The 20,964-nt window shown below is 43.1% G+C and overlaps 1 protein-coding gene and 1 long non-coding RNA gene across 5 annotated transcripts in view; one reads left to right on the top strand and one right to left on the bottom strand.

Moving 5' to 3' along the window:
- PCED1B (PC-esterase domain containing 1B) overlaps positions 1 to 20,964 on the top strand; it is a 135,977-nt gene that overhangs the window by 82,709 nt on the left and 32,304 nt on the right. For all 3 annotated transcript variants that reach the window (XR_001512501.1, XM_006755513.2, XM_015558608.1), the window contains one exon: positions 6,180 to 6,349. Coding sequence is in view for 2 of the 3 variants with exons in the window: in XM_006755513.2 (XP_006755576.1) it covers positions 6,317 to 6,349 (33 nt within the window). In the remaining variant the exon portion in view is untranslated. The remainder of the gene's footprint in view (positions 1 to 6,179; positions 6,350 to 20,964) is intronic.
- LOC107181794 overlaps positions 13,372 to 20,964 on the bottom strand; it is an 8,048-nt gene continuing 455 nt past the window's right edge. Inside the window, exons 1-5 of one of the 2 annotated variants that reach the window (XR_001512502.1) lie at positions 20,848 to 20,958; positions 19,652 to 19,757; positions 16,926 to 17,168; positions 13,918 to 14,106; positions 13,372 to 13,418 (exon numbers count right to left, since the gene is read on the bottom strand). This is a non-coding gene — a long non-coding RNA (uncharacterized LOC107181794). Of the gene's footprint in view, positions 13,419 to 13,917; positions 14,107 to 16,925; positions 17,169 to 19,651; positions 19,758 to 20,847; positions 20,959 to 20,964 lie in introns of those variants that run through there. The other variant, XR_001512503.1, reaches the window with a different exon arrangement.

The following is a 20,964-nucleotide window of genomic DNA, read 5'->3' as shown; positions in this document are numbered from 1 at the left end:
GCTACCCAGACCTTGCACCTTTCACAAAAATCAACTCACGTAAAAATGTAAAATGCAAAACTATAAAACTCTTAGAAGATAAAATAGGAGAAAAGTTAGGTGGCCTATGTTTGGCAATGAATATTTAGATTCAACACCAAAGGTACAACCCATGAAAGAAAAATTGATGAATGGGATTTCTGCAAAAGATTGTGTTAAAAGAATGAAAAGATAGGCCACAGACTAGGAGAAAGTACTTATAAACACATATCTGGCTGAGAACGTATGTCCAAAATGTACAAAGAACTCTCAATTAATAGAAAACAAACACAACTGAGCAAAAATCTAAACAGATGCCTTACCAAAGAAGGTAATGATGGCAAAAAAGCATTTGAAATGATGCTCAACATCATGTCACCAGGCAATCACAAACTAAAACAAGAACAGCACACCTATTAGAATGGCCAACATCCAAAACCATGACAACACCAAATGCTGAGGAGGATGCGGAGTAACAGAAACTCGCACTCATTGCTGTTGGAAGTGCAAAATGATGCAGCCACTTTGGAAGACAGTTTGGCAGTTTCTTACAAAGTTAAACTTAGTCTCACCATACAATCCAGCCATCGTGCTTCTTAGAATTTACCCGAATGAGTTGAAAATTATGATCACACAGAAACCTGTATATGAATGCTCTATTCTTCATTTCCAAAATGTGGAAGCAACAAAGATGTCCTTCAGTAGCTGGATGCATAAACAAACTGTGGTACATCCACACAATGGAGTAGTCTTCAGGGACAACATGAGCTACCAAGTTGTGAGAAGACGTGGATGAACATCAAATGCATGTTGCTAAATGAAAGTCAGCAGAAAAGGTCACAGGTTGTGCGATTCCAACTAGATATAGGACAGCCTGGAAAAGGCAAACCATAGAGGCTATGAGAAGACCAGTGGTTGCCAAGGTTTCCAGCAGAGCGAAGGATGGGTAGGTAGGTGCAGCGCATGAGATTTTTAGGGAGGTAAAACTATTCTGTATGATACTGTAACGGTGGATATGTGATATAGTGATCCATGATGATACATGACACCATGAAATATAGTGGATACAAATGTACATTTTCCCAAACCCATAAAGTTTACAACACAGAGTGAACCCTAATGTAATCCAATGATTTTAGTCAAAATAACATATCAATATTTATTTATCAATTGCATCAAATGTACCACACTACTGCAAAATTTAATAAGAGGGGAATCTTTGAGGTAGGGGAGTATGTATGGGAACTCCCTGTACTTTCTGCTTAATTTTTCTGTAAACCTAAAATTGCTTTTAAAAAGCACTCTATTAATTAATGTATATGTTTTATGTAATATTATATAGTAGAGGCCTGGTGCCTGAATTCATGCCCAGGTGGGGTCCCTCGGGGTGGCCTGCAGGGATCGGGCCCCAGCTGGAGCCCCCAGACTCACACCCCTGGCCTCACAACCCCACAGACTGCCTGGCACCCCGCTGTGGCCTGGCATCACCCCCTCACCTGTTCCACCATCCCGCCTGCGGGGTGATTGGTCAGGGCTGCCCCCCAACCCGGCTCCCTCAGTGCCTAGGAGCCGAGCAGCGGCCCTGCCCCCTGCCACCATGGCTGGTCACTGTCTGGGAGGTGATAGGGCCCCACTCACACCTGACTTGGCCTGGCGCTGCCCGCTTACCTGCTCCACCATCCTGCCATGGTCCCGCTCTCATCGGGGCACCCTCTGCCACCTGCTGCCAGCGCCGCATTGCTGACACCTACCATGTTCTGTGTTGCCCCCTGGTGGTCAGCGCACGTCATAGCGAGTGGTCGAACAGTTTGCATATTAGGCTTTTATTATATAGGATAGTAATATAACATGTTTCACCTATGACATTCTAGAATTATTTTTAATTCCAATATTCACTGTTAGTGCTGAAAGCTACTCTGCACTCAAGGCTACAGTTAACTTTTTAAAAATTATATCTATACTTATACATATATATGTATATATTAATGTGTGTGTGTGTGTGTGTGTGTGCTTTAAAACCTCTATTTACTTCTGTGACCTATACAGAAAAAATAAAAAGCATATCACTCCTAACTTGTCGAGCCAGAGCAGTGCTTAGTCCATATAGATATAAGGTAAGTATTGGCTATACCAATGTTGAATAACATGTCAAATAGTGAATGTAGATGACCATGAATACACTGAAATGTGCTGTCATCTAGCCCATACATATTTCTCCATCTTTCTTATAAGGCTACCAGAGACCTGATGCACGAAATTCATGCAAGGTCCTTGGCCCTGACCCCTACTCGCCACCGCGACCAGGGGCCTCTGCCACCTCTGCCTTGGCCTCTGCCCACTGAAGCTTTGTCCAGAAAGAAGGATGTCTGGAAGGGCATCTGGTCTAATTAGCATATTATGCTTTATTATTATAGATAATCTAGGCCAGGGGTTCTCAAACTACAGCCCGCGGGCCACATGTAAATACAAATATTGTATTTGTTCCCATTTTGTTTTTTTACTTCAAAATAAGATATGTGCAGTGTGCATAGGAATTTGTTCATAGTTTTTTTTTAAACTATAGTCCGGCCCTCCAATGGTTTGAGGGACAGTGAACTGGCCCCCTGTTTGAAAAGTTTGAGGACCCCTGATCTAGGCGTTGCCAAATGCCTTTCTCATACCAGGATACAGTGTGCCGATAGCATTCCCCTGCTATATCAGAACAGTAACTGTAATCCATCTTAGTTCCACTTGTTAGAGAGTTAGTGGAAAAATAATGACATGTAACAAGGGCATGAGATGCAGATTAAAAGGCACAGTTGTTCATTTAAATTCTATATCCCCTCTGTTCTTAAAAACAAAATGGAAATTAAGAGTTATTTGGAAGTCTTTTTAAAGTTCTAAATAGTATGATTATTAATACTGCCCTAATGGTATCTTATTATTATTCCTTAATAAAGAAAACAAATATTTTTTAAGTTCATCTTTGAGTAAATCTGAGCATCTATCTGAAAACAGGCCATTGAGCTCTGCCAATTGTGAAATATTAAAAGCCATCAGATAATATCAGTATACTAGAGGCCCGGTGCCCAAAAATTTGTGCACTCAAGACGGGGAGATGGAGTGTCCCTCAGCCTGGCCTGAGCCCTCTCACAGTCTGGGACCCCTCAGAGGATGTCCACCTGTCGGCTTAGGCCCGCTCCCTGGGGGATTGGGCCTAAGCTGGCAATCAGACATCCTTCTGGCAGCCCAGGAGCCCTTGGGGGATGTCTGACTGCTAAGCCATCAGTCAAACATCCTTAGCACTGCCGAGGAGGCAGGAGAGGCTTCTGCCACCACCGCTGCACTCGCAGCCATCAGCCCCGCCTGTGATTGAGGGGCACTCACCCTGTAGGAGCACACTGACCACTAGGGGGCAGTTCCTGCACTGAGCGTCTGCCCCCTGGTGGTCAGTGTGCATCATAGCGACTGGTCATTCCTGGTCATTCCGCCGTTAGGGTCAATTTGCCTATTACCCTTTTATTATATAGGAGTGGTGTTACAAATATCCAATTATCTGTATTCAATGTAAGCACCACAAAATAAAAGCAACAACTGAAAGATACTTATGAAGCATTGAGGCTTTGAGAACCTAATTTCAACGAGCTACAAAGAAATGAAAATTCATTAAGAACTCTGTACTTAACAGAAGGGTTAAATTCGCCACGATAGGGAATTGCTACTCCATAGGACCATCTCAACTTCCATTCTTGGATTGGTAAGACTGTGAGAAATTGTGCCAACATTTGCCTATCAAGAAATGATGCTGTTTTGCAGAAGCACGTGTTTTCAGGCTGTGCCAGACTGGACGTTGCCTGGGAAACTGGCTTCTGTTATAGCTAGAAGGGAATGTGTTCCTGCAGCAAGAGTAGGTCAGAATTCTCTGTGCCTGGCCCTGCTGTAGCTTCTCCTTACCTGTCTTCTATTCATGGCCCCATTTGGACCAGATCCTGTGTGGTTGCTGTGTCCCTGATGTTTACTTGAATTTGACTCCCTTACTCTTTAGACAGAAGTTAAAAAACAAAACAACAACAATAACAACAACAACAAGTAACTGCAAAAAATGTTTGGTTTTACCAATAGAGTGTTTTTTTTAAGCCAATGTTTTAAAAACAGGTTATATCTCATGAAAATCTGTGCATACAACTTTTTCTTTCTGAGAAATGGGAATACTGAAGCCATATTTCCTCATGAAGCAATTTGCTAGAGCAGAATGGCTACTGCTCACTTAAATGGCACGTGATCTCCAGTTTGCCACAATCCCCTCTATTCCCTATTGCTCCAACACTGAGGCTGAGGATTAATTTTCATTTACACCATATTTTTACTTGAGTGTTTCTTTTCGTTTTTTTTTCTTTTTTTTATTGCTTAAAGTATTACAAAGGGTATTACATATGTGTCCTGTTTTTTTTTTCTTATAGCAGAGAGGCATTTCTCTCTTCCTAGGATAAATGAGAAAACAAGAGATGTAACAAAAGCGTTAAGAATTTCAAGAAAAAATATACAATATAATTCTTGGAGTAAACAAAGACTACTTCTACATGTTTAATATACAAAGTGAGCCTACATAACAAAGCACAGACCCTGCTCATTTTTTCTTATATTCATTACCTAACCCCTAGAGGCATTGGAGGTGAGCAATTCCAGGTCTGTGTCTCAGGCATCCAGGTGTTCTTAGAATGTGTATTATGCTCTGGGATTTGTCCCCAGTCATAGCTTGCTGCCTAGTTTCCTTAGCCCAGTGGTTGGCAAACTGCGGCCCCTTGAGTGTGGCTCTTCCATAAAATACCACGTGTGGGCACGCACGTACTGTGTGATTGAAACTTCGTGGCCACACTCAAGGGGCCAAAGAGCCGCTTGTGGCTCGCAAGCTACAGTTTGCCAACCACTGCCTTAGCCCACTGCTGCCTACACAGGAGAGGCAGGTCATACACCTAGAAAGTAAAGGTTTTGATGGCTCCAATTGGTGTTCCTCGTTTACCTGCCTCATTGTCTGCAAACAAGCTGATTTTTATAGATGGGCCATAATATTTCCTTCTAATTTAGCAATAAATGCTATATATTCATTGTGGTTGTTTTTTTCAGGATAAAGGAATCTGAATATCCTAGCTAGTTTTCTCCCTAATAATTTCATTTTCCATATAATTGAGGGCATGTGTAGCTTATGCTATAATCATCAACTAATTTAGCCAATAGTTATTTTTATTTTTAATGAAAAAGAAGGAAAGGGAGAGGAGGAGGGAGAATAAAGAAAAAGAAACAAAGGCATACTAAAAAAATATTAAGATTGTCAATAGTTGGCATGAGGTCTAGGGCTTTTTGCTCTACCTTCTCTCTCCTCGGTAATTCCTTAAGCCTCCTGGAGACAAGGCAAAAGTTCATTTCAATTTTCTGCACTTTTCTTTACGTGAATTTATTTTTATAATCTTAGAATTTTTAAAGGACCATTTATGTTGGAAAGGAAAGGGGGGAAATAGATCTCAGTGTGGTCCTGGATGCTGCTCTATCTCCACCTTCCACTGTACACCCCAAAGGCCAGCACCCCCAGGTGACTGGATGGCTTAGCTAGTGTTGGTTCACGCCATAAGCAGATGGGTGTCTGAATGGCGAAGGACTTCCACAGACTCATCCAGAAAAACTGGAGCTGGAGCCAACTTCATTGCAATGGAGTAACATGCTGGAAGGGGCTTTGAATGGGATGTTAGCAAATAATTACCAAAGATCTCATTCTGAGAAGGTGCAGATGGTTAACCTGGTGGTTTCTAGCTGAGGGCCTTTAGGGAAAAACCTTTTTGGGTCCTAGGTGGCACCCCCTGGTCAAAGCACCAAGACATAAAAGGCCTTTGGCCTGAAGGTGACGGACTGAGGGCTAAAGTGGTTTAAGTCTTTGCTCAAATATGTAAAATAAACCACTGGTGTCATAGCAGGGTGGGTTTGAATAAGCCTGTTGGATTGGTTGAGATGAAGTGGGGAGCTGGCAGCCTGTATGTAATTAGCTCCTGAAAGAGGAAGCCCTAAGCCACCTCTACAGAGCAGTCTGAGGCCACAGGGGCATGCCCTCCAGCTGGTGAGGCTGCCCCCGCCTCCCTCCCCCCCCCGCCCGCCCCCGCCTGCTGACGGAAGTGCTGTCTCTATCCCGATAGGACAAGAATGACCCAGCAGATCGGCAAGTGGCCAAGAGGAGCTCCCAACTACCTCTTCCTCCTCTTAGCACGGGTGACAGTGGGGCATTTCCACTGAACTCTCTCCCTTCCTCCTCTGGACTAAGCGATGAAGGGACATGACAATAAGGAAATCATCATTGCATAAACACGTAAGTATGCATTCCTCCTCATCAGACACAACCGCAAGGTAAAGAACCTGCATCCGGCATATGAGCCGGGTCCCGCATTCATTTTTTAAAAATAGGTTTTTATTGATTTTTTTAAAGAGAGAGGAAGGGAGAGAGATAGAAATATCAAAGAGAGAGAAATGTCGGCTGCGTTCTGCACACCTCCTACCAGAGATCGAGCCTGCAGCCCAGGCGTGTGCCCTGACCAGGAATCGAACCGGTGACCTCTTGGTTCCTGGGTCGACACTCAACCACTGAGCCACACCGGCCAGGCTGGGTTCCCCATTCTTAAGACATCCACTGAGAGAATTTATTCTAACAAAACATTTTGGTTTTTTAGTGTGTGTGTGTGTGTTTTTCACTTGGAGCTTTTTCATTTAAAGAAATAAATCAGCTCTTTCTCTAGTTTTCTTTAACCAAGTACATGACAGGCAAGGCTTGCAGATTTTTCTTTGCCTACTTCCTCCTGAAATGTGAGTCTGTGGTTAATCAAGCTCTGTGAGAGGCAGTTTCTCCTTCAGACTGTGAGCTAGCTCTCTGAAAAATATCTCGCATTTTGCTGTTGGTGTGTTTTTCTCTGAGGAGTGTCAGCAATCAGAATAAAATATCAAGTGAATGAGGTATAAGAAATTTCCCCAGGGTCTCGATCCACCAACTGCCAAGGACGCACGAACCCGCTGTCACCAGACGCATGCCTGCAACCACAGCAGTGCCAGGGTAGGTGATGGGCTTGGTGCTTTCGTCTCGGTGCCAGCCTTTGCGGCCCTCCACCCAATAACAAAACAGCCTGCTCGGCTTTGCCAGTGTTTCCACTTCCGTTTACATCACCAGTCTCTGTGGCACCGCTGTCGGCACGGAAGTGGCACCTGTCCAGGAGGCGGTGCGGTGCCGGGGGTTGGGGGTGGGCAGAGAGCAGGGGCAGGCTGACCTGCGTGGGCTGGATCTAGATCTAGCTACTTTGTAGCTGACTGGCCGGGGGTCAAACCCGACCCCCTGGAAACCCTATCCCTCATTTCATATTCCTCATGGAGGCAGTACTACCTACCCTACAGGGTGGTTTAAAAGGTAACAACTAATGGCCATACGGTGTCAGGAACATAAAGGAGGCTCCCAATAAAAGAGAGCAATCATTATTAGAGCTGATGTTGTAAAAAGAGTTAATACACGTAAAGTGCTCAGGACAGCGTGCTCGGTAAGTGTTCGTTATTTATTAATGTGATCCGAGGGAACTGGGGGCCTTGTCAATTTGGGATCTTCAGGCCTCACTGGGGTGATGCTGTGCATTTGGCTAATATGCCCGATTAAGAAAAGGCAGAAGGTTTGGTATCTTCAGGAGGATTTTGATACATTGAACAGGTTAAATTCCCCCTATGAAAGGGAAGTGAAATTGGATGATCTGCGTCTGAGAAAGAGCAAGGACTGCGGGTTTGAGCACGGGGTGGAAGAAGGAAAGAACATACGTGGGAAGATGAACTAGGAAGCCACAGGGGGATTTCACATCTGCGCGGAAGTAGAGGCTGCAGGAAGAGAAGTGGAGTGAGCAGAGAGTGTGGAGGATAGAATCGACTGGGCTCCCGGTGGATGAAGGGAAGGGAGGAGTCACAGATGATCCTGCAATCTCCATCCTGGAGCAATTGGGTGGAGAGTGGCTTCCCTGACTGAAAGGAGAAGCCAGGAGTAGATTGGATGCTGGCATCGTCACAGGGTTTATTCAATCAGCAGCAAAGAGACATTTCTCTACGCTTAGCTATTATGTCACGTAGGTTAAAACTACTCCATGATTTAACTAGCGCGCATCACCAAGAATAAGTCTATACATGGAAAATAACAGCCTTTTTCCTGATGCTAATATATAAGGTGACAGAGTCCATAGTTATGCAACTCTTAAAAAATCATGACTAAGAAAATAGAATGCTGACATATGATTCAAAGATGTGCAGTCATAGCTTAATTAAACTGGTAAACATCAGTTAGTGAAAGTAATGTTTATAGTTCTCCTTCATATAGTTAAATGCATTTCAGAGACTCAACAATGAACTATAATAAGGAAAGGAAGGCAACAAGGAAGTAACCGGTAACATCTTGGTAAATAATTTGAAAAAATATTTTAAAAGCTGGTATTTTACCAGAAGAATTCAATAGTGATGCACAATAGATTTTAAAAATAAATGATGCAATTTGGGTCAATCACTATGTTTACAAAGCAAATATCCATCTGATAAAAGACTGGCCAGAAGCCACATTCACAGTGCTATTTTCAGTAAAATTTTTAAAATCCCTTTTCAGAAATAGAAGTGATTCCCAACATTGAATTATCATCATCTGCTTCTGTGATTTTCCCTCACTGACTGAGCTCCTAAACGCACAGACCCTGTCTCACTCAACCTCAGGTTCTGGGTGCCAGCACTGTGCCTGGCATGTGGAGGCACTCGGTGAGGTTTTATCTAAGGAAGCAAGGAAGGAAAAGCAGCATACACCAAACAAATTCACCAGGTTCTGCCCCTCTGGACAAAGCAACTTCATTTCAGGAATGCAGCAATTAAAATTATTTAAAATTTGGGAACTTATTCTTTATACATGCACTATGACCGAGTTACAGATAGCTTTGAATATAAAGAAAATGATTGCATCCATAATCCTACCATGCAAATACATGAAGGGTTGGCATTTTGGTTTTAGCAAAAAGTAATGTTACCACTATTAGACTTAATTTCTAATGCCACTTAGAAGCGTGCTTTTGGGGGGAAATATCATATTTTAAAAACTGACAGTGTTTTAGAAAGTGCTTTCAAATATGACAAGGTGAGAAGAAAAACATAAGGCATGTTAAAGAGGAATTTAAAAAATGCAAATCATGAATGTGAAAGGGAAGGGAAGATTCTTTGCCAGACTCTGATTAGGAGACAAATGATGCTCCTAGAATATTTCTGGTTTAGGATGAAGGGTTTTTTATTTGCATAGTTTATGCTAACTTGGATTGAGGAAAGGAAAATGTGTTGCAATTAATAAATAGCTAAGTCACCTAACTGGTAAAACCAAACATTAATAGACTGTCTCAGAGCTACTGGCCTTCCATTTGGCAAAGCTATGCTATAAATGGGGTACTGGGTGAATTTTAGAGAACTGGACAATGAATATTATCCAGTCTTTAAAAAGGAGGAAATTCTACCCTAACCGGTTTGGCTCAGTGGATAGAGAGTCAGCCTGGGGACTGAAAAGGTCCCGGGTTCGATTCCGGTCAAGGGCATGTACCTGGGTTGCAGGCACATCCCCAGTAGGGGGTGTGCAGGAGGCAGCTGATCGATGTTTCTCTCTCATCAATGTTTCTAACTCTCTATCCCTCTCCCTTCCTCTCTGTAAAAAATCAATAAAATATATTTTTTAAAAAAGAGGAAATTCTGTCACATACTACCACATGGATGAACCTTGAAAACAATATGTTGCCCTGACTGGTTTGGCTCAGTGGATAGAGCGTCGGCCTGTGGACTGAAGGGTCCCAGGTTCAATTCCAGTCAAGGGCGTGTGCCTTGGTTGCGGGCACATCCCCTGTAGGGGATGTGTAGGAGGCAGCTGATCGATGTTTCTAACTCTCCATCCCTTTCCCTTCCTCTCTATAAAAAAATCAATAAAATATATTTAAAAAAGAAAAAGAAAACAATATGTAAAGTGGAATAAGCCAATCACACAAAGACAAACACTGTATGATTTCCTTCTAGGTATCTAAAATAGGCAAATTCATAGAAACAGCAAGTAGAATAGTGGTTGCCAAGGGCTGGGGAGAGGGACAAAGGAACAGTCATTGTTTAATGGATAGAGTTTCAGATCTGCAAGATGAAAACATTCTAGAGATAGTTCAGAACAATGTGAATATACTTAACACTATTAAACATACAGTTAAAAATGGTTAAGATGGTCATAAGGGGAGAGAGAGAACTGGAATTAGAAAACTAAGCCAGTGGTTTAGTCTTCTAATAAAATGTAGTATTATTCAGAGGTGAGGGACATTGTTAAATAATTCAAGAACAGATTCTCCCAGGGTATTAAATCCTTTGTGAAGGGGCCATAACCCTCCCCACCCCACCCCACCCCTTGAAACTCATGAACTGTGGCTCTGGGACTATGGGACTCAGGAGGCTGGGTTTTAATCCAAGCTCGGTTGTTCGCCTGGCTGTGTGATTTGAGTGGCCACTTTGACATTCCTGGGCCTCAGCTTGGCCTAAGGATGATCTGTCACCCCTCTCACTTTTAGAACCCGTTCCTGCAGGCACAGGAGCTGACCAGTCCCAAGTGGTACCCATCTAACAAGGTACTTCTCAGTGTCTACATTTTATGCAATGGTAACCATTTAAAGTATATTTTTACATTGCTAAATTAGTAATATAATTTAGTAATTATTTTATATTACTAATGCATGGGTGTAAGTATACTATTCCTAGAAGAAACTGAACATTTATTAAATGTATCACACTCTACTTAGTACTTTGCATATTCAGTGTCCACAGCTGGAATTGGACCAGAGAGTATTAAGTAACTTTTCCAGCCACACAGCTCATAGGTTGCAAATTGGGACTCTGAACTCCATTTTCTGCCTGCAAAGGTCATGCTCTGAAGCCTAAGCTAAACTGGAGCCGAATATAGAATTTGCATGAAACATAAGAATTCTAAGAAAAGTTTGTAGAAAAGTTTAAGAGGTCTAACAGAATGGGGTCTTTTATAAATTCACTTCTTGAATTCCATCCATCCTGGTGAAATCACCAATTTGGCTCTTTTTAAAAAAAAAATAAATTTATGCTTATTGATTTCAGAGAGGGAGAGGGAAAGCGAGAGATAGAAACATCAATGATAAGAGAGAATCATTGATTGGCTGCTATCTGCATGTCCCCTATTGGGGATCGAGCCCACAACTCAGGCATGTGCCCTTGACGGGAATCGCACCCAGGAACCTTCAGTCCGTAGGCCAATGCTCTATCCACTGAGCCAAACCAGCTAGGACAATTTGGCTCTACTTAACCCATAACCTCCCAAGTCCCAACACCTCTAGCCTTGCTGCTCAATACCACAAAAGTGTACATGCACTGACTTAGTACAGAATGTAGTTCAGTTACTAAACTGAACTCGCTAGAAGTTTTAGTCCCAAGGGTCAAGATTCTTACCACACTATCGGAGACGTCTCTGTGCTCCAATAGAAACAAATCATTCATATGTACTTAAGAGTGCTAAAGGCAAATGCTTAGAAGAGAAAGTATCAAAAATATGTAAACTGTTTCAAGTCAGACAAGCAAGTAAAACACATTGTTTTGTGATTTGCCAAATTTGGTCCTTCATCTTAAGGTGGCCAGGCATAGAACACAAACACACACCAGGTGGCTGAACTAAGTTTATTTACAAAGTAAATATTTAGTGGTCTGATTTCTGGCCTGCTTGAAGCACTCTGTTCCAAGAATATAAGCAAATTAAGTGTTCCTTGAAATAGAAAATGTGGATAAAATGACAATGGCCCTTTTAAAGATACGTTTAAATTGATCTGTGACTGGAACTATTAAAGGGTTATTAATATTAAAGGAACATTATTTTTGCTCTTGTGGTTAGAATATTTTTTGCTGTCTAATTAAAATATTTGGCTTTTCTGAGTTTGGTTTTAAATAAATTATGGCTTAAAATAAATTATAAATTGGTAATGGCTTAGTCACATGCATTAATAGAAACCAAAAGGTAAAACCCCAATCCTGAGTAAATGTAATCTCTGTCTACTCTGGTTTGGCACCATGTGGCTGAAACAGATTAGAGAAAATCAAACATCCATTAAATAAGGGCTCCCAGCTTTAAGTGGGTCTCCATGCCGCTCAGTAACTACAGCCTCTCCCACCTCCTCGTCAACTATTTCCTATCTTCTTCTCGTTCCTCAAACCTCTAACCCCACCTTCCCGAGGTTCTCTCTCAGCTGGTGACCTTGACCTTTTTGCCTATGTCACCGACAAAGATAAAACAGAAATCCCCCCACAAGCTCACACCTCTGCACCTACCCGTACACCAGCATTATGCTCCTGTGCTGTCTCCCCCATTTTCTCTGCTTGAGCTGTCCTGGCTCCCATTCCAAGGTGAACCCCACCACTTGGGCACTGGATGCCACTCCTGTCACCAACTCAAGGGCACTGCTCCAGCAATCTCCCCCTATTCCTCCTGCACGTCTGTTTCCCCTACTTACTGAATCATTCCCATAAGCATACAAACATGCTATTATTGTTCCCATTCTAAAAGAAAATAAAACTTTCTCAAACCCACTGCACCCTCCAGCTGACTTCCCATTCTCTGCTTCTCTTCATAGTAAGACTCTTGGAGGGCATTATTATCTCCAATTCTCCCATCCTCTCTGAACCATTCTGATCAGCCTTTGTCCTCATCACTCCACAAGGGCACCGAAGTCTCACAGGATGCAATGGTCAAACATCCTTCTTGACCTATCAACTCTCTCTGACACAGACAATCCCTCCTGTGCACCCTCCCTTGAAACCCCTTTTCCTCTGGCTTCTGGAACTTCACACTCTCCTAGTTTTCTTCCTGTTTCACTGACTCTTCCTTCTCCCTTCTGTCTTTTCTACAGCCCCCTGCTCACCTTCCTGACCTCCACCACCCGGAGGGCCCCGGGGCTCAATTCACAGACCTCCTTTCTGCTCTAGCTTCACCTTCTCCTTTCGTGACAGCATCCAAACTAAATTGATATCTCCAGCTTCTCCCCTCAGCTCCAGGCTTGTCTATCCGAATCTCCATTCAACATCTCGATCAGAATGTGCGCAAGGCATCTCACAGGCAACAAGCCCCAAACCTAACACTTGACTTCCACTCCCCAAACCTGTTTCTCCCAAATTCCTCCCATCTAAGTAAATAGCAACTTCATCCTTCCTGTTGTTCAGGCTCAAAACCCCAGAGCTAGCTAGCCTTGTCTCCTCTCCTTTTCTCACACCCACCTCTTCTTCCAGGCAAAGCCTAGCACCTCTACCTTCCACATATATCCAGAATCAGACCACTTTTCATTCTTATGAAGGATGTCACTCTTATGAGGGAAGGAAGAGAGAATAAAATATTTCAGAGAAATTTAGAATATCCGTACAGAATATTTCTGGTAGAGTAGACAAGAAGTCGATGACAGTATTGCTTCTAGAGCAGTGGTTCTCAACCTTCCTAATGCTGCGACCCTTTAATACAGTTAGTTCCTCATGTTGTGGTGACCCCCAACCATAAAATTATTTTCGTTGCTACTTCATAACTGTAATTTTGCTACTGTTAAGAATCGTAATGTAAATATCTGATATGCAGGATGTTTTCTCATTGTTACAAATTGAACATAATTAAAGCACAGTGATTAATCACAAAAACAATATGTAATTATATATGTGTTTTCCGATGGTCTTAGGCGACCCTTGTGAAAGGGTCATTCAACCCCCAAAGGGGTTGTGACCCACAGGTTGAGAACCGCTGTTCTAGAGGGAAAAATGAGGGATTAGGGAACAAGAAAGGGAAGGGGACGTACTTCTCACTCATACCCCTTGTACCTTTTGAAGTTGTGTGCCATGTGCATTAAAAGCCTTCTAAAAATAAGCAAAGTAATTTACGAATGACGATAATGGCAGTAGGCCCTGTCTGGCCTCCCATCGAGAGGGCAGGGAAGATGACACTGGTCAGAAGGGCCCCAGGTCCCTGCACTGCTCCATGAAGCTTTCTGAGAGCCTCAGTTCCACCATCTGCAAAGGAAAGATAACAATCAGAGCTCGCCTCATTTTATGATGGGGATCTGCTGTGAGATAGCACATTATAAGTGTAGAACATTATACGTACACTAGAGGCCTGGTGCACGGATTCATGCACATTGAAAGGAAATTAATTAGAAAGTGGCCGGTGGGGCAGGACTGGGTGAGACGGGCTGGACATGCTCTGGAGCCAAGCTTCTCGGTCCCTCCCCAGCTGGCTGCACCTGGGGTGGCGCTGGGGCTCGAAGGGCGTCTGCGGAGTGAGCAGGGTCCCTCCGGCAGGTGGGGTCCCTGGGCCCGGCCTACAGGGATCTGGCCGAAACCAGCTCTCTCATATCCTCCAAGGGGTCCTGGAGTGCGAGAGGGCACTCTGTAAAGTTGTTGTCGCTCGGCAGGTCCTGTGTTGAGCATCTGCCCCCTGGTGGTCAGTGTGCATCATACCACTGGCCAGTTAGCCAGTCACTTAGCCTTTTATATATATACTAGAGGCCTGGTGCACAAAAATTTGTGCACTTGGGGCGGGGATGGGGGGAGGGAGGCGGGAGTCCCTCAGCCCAGCCTGTGCCCCCTCTCGCAGTCTGGGACCGCTCAGGGGATGACCACCTGCTGGCTTAGGCCCACTCCCTGGGGGATTGGGTCTAAGAAGGCAATCAGACATCCCTCTGGCAGCCCGGCAGCCCTCGGGGGATGTCCACTTGCCAGTGGGGAGCAGGCCTAAACTGCAGTCGGACATCCTTAGTGCTGCTGAGGAGGCAGGAGAGGCTTCCACCACCACCACTGTACTTTGAAGGGTGTCCTGGATCAGGGTGGGGGTCCCACTGGGGTGCCTGGCCAGTCTTGGTGAGGGGCTGAGGGCCGTTTTCAGCTGGTGGGTGACTGAAGCTCCCAACCTCTCCTTTTTTTCTTTTTTTTATTCTGGGATTTATTTACCTTCTATGGCTATCACTGGAGCTGGGAGCCGGCTTTACCTCTGAGGCTTGGCTCCAGCTCTGAGACCTCGGCTGCTGAAAGCAGGTATCTGGGCTTTGTTTAGCTTCTATAATTGAAACACTGTTGCAACTCCAGCTCTGAGGCCCGGCTGGCTGAAAGCAGGTTTCTGGGGTTTGTTTAGCTTCTATAATTGCAACATAGTTGCTTAGAGTGCAGCTCAGAGCTGGGTGGTGGCAGGCAGGGAACCTTGGCTTCCTCCATCACTGGAGCAAGCAAGCCTCCTGTTCACTTCAGCTGCTTGGCTGCCGGCCGCCATCTTGGTTGGCAGTTAATTTGCATATCGCCCTGATTAGCCAATGGGAAGCGTGTCGGAGGTATGGTTAATTACCATGTTTGTCTATTATTAGATAGGATAGATAGATAGATAAGTTTTCACCATCCCTTAGGAAAAAGGCAGCACACTGAGCTATGGAACATATGGAGCCAGAATACCAATAGTAGAACTGTCTGTGTGTAGCGTAAGTTCTTGGAAGTAGGAAAATCAGTAGAAAATCTGTTGCTTGGTCTTAAACAACTTTATTTTAAATTTAGCTTGTGTAATCAAGATGATCATTTGCATTATTCCAGCTCCTGCGTTCTCTGGCCTTGTGAATGATTATGCAAATCTTAGTCCTGCCCCCCTAGATTGTTCTCTTATTCTCACAATGTACAGACTACCTGGAATCTAAAGGACTGGAAAGATTTGCAATTCACAGAAATGCTAGAATCAAATAATGGCAAAATTTCAAAGTCATGTAATAGAATGCTCTAAATTTTAAAATACAAAAGTTTCAGATGGGTTCTAGGTGAAGCCCTGCCTTGAGACACAATAATGATTGTATTAAAATTCATGAAAAGATGCAAAATAACTTGATTTATGGCTTTTGGCGAGAGGATAAAAACAATGTGTAATGTGTGGAATTCATTTTTAAGCCACACATTGAGCATCAGTGAAGTAAAATAAAATGACATTTCCCAAGAAAAGACAACCATGTATGCTTTATAGGCCGGGATCCCTAAAGAGCATAGTATTAAAAGACAAACGAAGCATGTAGGGCATGCAGTTCAGGACTGTTTTGGGACCTGTTACTCTTGTTTGTTAGTTATTTTATGCCATTTCATGTACTAGTAATGGAGAAATGCTGCTTCCTGAAGTGTTTAAAACACCTATAGAAGGTTCACTACTTGGAAAAACTTTTTTAGGGGTTTATTTCCTCATTTTTTAAAAATACATTTCTTCCTCTTTCATCTTGGTATTTGCAGAGGAGGTGATAATCCCCCTCATCCAAAGCATATCCTTTCAAAGAAAAAGAAAACAAAAGTTCCAAGCTGATCTCCATCTAATCAATCAGAACACCACTTCCTGCCCCACCCCCACCCCCACCCTTCCAGTTACCACTTGGTTTCAAATGGAACAGGAGGAGGAATCAGAAAAGTGTTCTGAAGCTTTTGGAGTGAGCTATTCTTCTACCCACAAGGCATTGGGAGGAGCACCACACAAAAGTACAGGATTATTACTATTAAAATTTAATTAGAAAAGGGAGTCATCTTCCTGTCACTTCCCCATTTCTCTTCTCACTTCCCCTTGCTTTCCCCTCACCATCTTTCCCTCCTTGCCCACTCTAGGCGTTTTTTTTTCAGCGGTGAACACACCACACAAGCTAGAGTAATAAGACCAAAGGGTCTGAGTTGTGAGAAAACAAACAAACAAACAAAAAAAAAACAAGAAAAAAAACCACAACAACAGAGTCCATAGAAGCTGCACCCAAATTACTGAGAAATATAAAATGAAAACAAGTTCAGAGTCAAATTCCAGGAAGATGCTGTATTTTGGGCTTACTCACCAATTTGTGTTTCATATTTACCAAAGTCTAAAACTTTGGTCATTAGGCTTCCGCTTCCTAATGCGAGAGAATAAATGCTGACTCCAGTCATTTGCCCCAGATGCCACCGGAAATGGCATCCTCTCCCCTGAGGCTCGCTCACCAACGTAACAGCACCCAGAGGTGAACTTGTCTGCCTTGTCGCCCAGGCTCGGAGCTCTCTCTCCAACAGGGTACTCTGATCGACAGCCGAGAGAGGCGTCTCTAGGAAAGAGATCTAGAATCCACTGAGAGGTACTTTTTACCTTTTTGGCATTCTCATTTCTCGGGTACTTTCTGTAGGAAGGAATTACCATCTGAGCCCCTCCATCCCACCCCCACTGAACTGAACAGCCTACAGAGACCACTGTTATTTCATAATAAGAAGGATTGATAACAAACTACTAAATCTCTAAAAATGTACAGTGAGAGGAAGCAGCAGGCTGTGAACAGGAAAGGATGTGCAGCGACTGGTGTACATGCTATCGTGTATGTTGTGGTTGACCACAAAGGCTTGGCATCAGCTTTGACTCCCAGCTCTGCTTTTGAGAAAATGGATGACCTTGGGCAGATGACTCAATCTGCCAAACTTCATTTTCGAGTGAGTAAAATGGAGGCGGGATAAGTACCAATTTCACAGGATTCTTCAGAGGAATAGATAGGTAAGCGGGTAAAACATGTAACATACTGCTGGAGTGGGTACGAAATAATTACCAAATAACAAGTTAAGTGAGTGTTACTAAGTAATAAGTTAAATACCTCATTTACTGGAAATCTCCCTTAACTACTTAATCCCATCCCCCAATAGTACTAAAGAGGCTCAGAAAAACCATAATTAACATTTGTAGAGGTGATGGAGCATTTCCTTTGGTTTCCACAGTTCACCCTTCAGTAGGGCAGTGCTGAAGGGAAGAAACAGGACTTGGGAAAAGCCTAGTGTCTGAAGTTAGTTCCTAGCATTATTTCCCCAGCGTAGACTCTTGTTCTGTCTGCTTCCGCACCTCCTGGACCTTGTCCCTCCTCCTGTTCCCCGTCCCAGGGCTTGAAACTGGGGACATCCTCAGTCACGCTGCTAACACACACAGCAGTGGGAACCCACATCTTCCAGATTCTTCTTAGAAACAGTATGCGCTGCTAGGCAGGCAGAGACTGGCGCTTAAAATCCCAATTTTAAACTCAAAAACTTAAAAAAATAAAGCCCTGGTTGGGTTGCTAAGTTGGTTGGAGTGTTGTCCCATGCACCCAGTGTTGCGGGTTCAATTCCAGGTCGGGGCACATTCCTAGGTTGTGAGTTCAATTCCTGGTCGAGGTGTGTACAGGAGGCAACCGACTGGCATCTCTCTCTCTCTCTCTCTCTCTCTCTCTCTCTTTCTCTCTCTTTCTGTGTGTTTCTAAACATATCATCAGGTGAGACTTAAAAAATAATAATAAGATAAATAAAAGAAAAAATTATTTCCCCATAGAAACACTATTACACTTAGTGTTCAGATACTACATTGTTAATAGTAACAACAATAAAATCTCCATTTTAAAAGCTCTTTTGTGTAATCTCCGTAGAGGAGCATAAGGATCATCTCTCCCATTTAAGGGATGTAAACAGAGGTGACCTGAGCTGCAGAGGTGGCAGGAACCCCAGCCTGCTGACTCAGCCTAATGCTCACTGGTTAAATGGCCTTTGCGTGCATTCCTGGAGACAGAATTTTCAGAATCCAACCGTGCATCAGCTGAAAGCAACTGAGTCATTATTAGCTCCAACATCACCCTTCCTTTTCAACCATGGGACTCTTTATTTAACTGCTGATTAGAATCTATAGTAGTCAGCATAAGTACACAAATATGACTTTAGGGCAGTGACTGAGCTTCCCATTGACGCACGAATAGAACGAAATGAGCTGTCAGAGGGATAAAAATGGCCCTCAGCTGACTTCATACCTGCTCTGCTTTCTCAGGGAAAACAGTTAAAGCTGGGCACAAAACATTGCTTTGCTTTGCTTTGTTTTTCAACAGAGAATAAAAAGGAAAACAGCATGCAAATATTTTTTTCTAGATAAGACTATTTCCCCCCCTCAAAATATCAACAAACATTTATAGCGAAGGTTAAAAGCTCAGGCTCTGGGGCCATATTTCCTCCTAAAGAAACAAAACAAAACCTTAAGCCTACCTACCTAATCAGAAGATTCACAGTCAGACCAGCCCTGCCTTTCACTAGCTGAACAACCTTGGGCTATGTACATAACCTCTCCAGGCCTCCGTGTACTCATCCATAACATGAAGACAGTAACAGCTCCCACCTCATCAGTTTGTGAGAATAAAATAGGCCTGGGTCAGAGTAAATGCTCAATGAATGAATGCTAACTACTCTGCATAAAACACCGAGCTGTGAGTGGCCCAAGGATGGGTGAAACCCACTTTGGTGACCCAGGACTTGTGACGCGGATAGAAAGGCAAATGAGCATTTAAAAATAGTACAAAAGGGAACCACGGGCTAAACAGAGGCATCTGTCAGAGGACGTGAGTTGTTTCTGTCTGGGAAGACAGGGAGGGCTCGCAGACAGAACTGCCCTTTAAACTGGGTCTTAAAGAAAGAGCAGAAGTTCAGTCGAGGAGGGGGACAGGGAACATTCAATGCTGAGTGGCAGAGCAGCATGAAGAGGTGAGGAAAAGCCCGACTTATTCTGAAAAACATAAAATAAAAATACAACACTAACCATCACAGGTTCCACACTCCTCTGGCATTCTATGTCATTTGCAAAAGAACTTCATATGCCGAATGGATTATCAGAAAAAGTCAGCTTGGTTTATTGAAGAACTTCGCTATACAAGGCAAGCAATAGGTAAGTTATTAAGTTGCAGTCTGATCATACATGTTCACTGACAGTAAAAATCAAGCTGAAAGGCTTGTTAACTTTATGGGAATAAATAAAGTTTGTGATGAAATGTCCTAAAAAAGAAGAAAAAGAAAAAGCCCCCTGAGTGTACACAGCTCTCTAATTCACCCACAGGTTTTGGGGCAGTGGTTCTCAACCTTCCTAATGCCGCCACCCTTTAATACAGTTCCTCAAGTTGTGGTGACCCCCAACCATAAAATTATTTTCGTTGCTTCTTCATAACTGTAATTTTGCTACTGTTATGAATCGTAATGTAAATATCTGATATGCAGGATGTATTTTCATTGTTACAAATTGAACATAATTAAAGCATAGTGATTAATCACAAAAACAATATGTAATTATATATGTGTTTTCCGATGGTCTTGGGCGACCTCTGTGAAAGGGTCATTTGACCCCCAAAGGGGTCGGGACCCACAGGTTGGCGACCCACAGGTTGAGAACCACTGCTTTGGGAAGATGTGCAGAAGGATCATAGCTTAGGTTAAAACACAAAGTTTACACGTGCAACCCACTGAAGCTATGCTCGCCTGTCAATGAAAGTGAAGAGAGGATATTTGAAAACACATATAAAATAGAAATACCATTTTAGAAAGCATTTCAATCAAACTAAGACCCTTTCTTAAGGATTAAGAGTAACTTGCAGAAAGTAAAAAAGTTAACCATAAAATCTAAGAGGTGAAATTGTTAGCTGTGCTCAGCTTCCCCCAAATAACATCACACCATCCTTCTTCCTCAAGTGTATTTTCAAGAATTATGTCTTATTTTTTTATTGTCAAGAAATGGTTGCACTGCTCTCTATCCAGACTATCATTCAATATCGTTTTGATGTTTTCGGAATAGTGGAAACAGCCACAGTCGTGAAAAATAAAAATGACTCAATTTAAGCAGTTCAGAAGCAGAATTTATATCCACTAACTTATTGCCAATGTTTCAAGCATAAGTTACACAGCAGCTCTCTGAAAATGCCGAGCAAGAAAATGCCGCCACCATTCCCACCGAGGACAGATACTTACCCTTAGGAAGAGCATTCAAAGGTCACAAGAGAAATATCTTAGGAATTCAGTCACAGTTTGTTGGGAGGATAAATGGGCGTCCAGAGAATTTAGAAGTGATAAGAGGCCCACACACAC

The sequence above is a fragment of the Myotis davidii genome, unplaced genomic scaffold, assembly GCF_000327345.1.
Source record: "Myotis davidii unplaced genomic scaffold, ASM32734v1 scaffold290, whole genome shotgun sequence".
Taxonomy (NCBI): domain Eukaryota; kingdom Metazoa; phylum Chordata; class Mammalia; order Chiroptera; family Vespertilionidae; genus Myotis; species Myotis davidii.
Note: the sequence above shows the minus strand (reverse complement) of the source record. Positions and strands in the feature narration are given on the sequence as shown.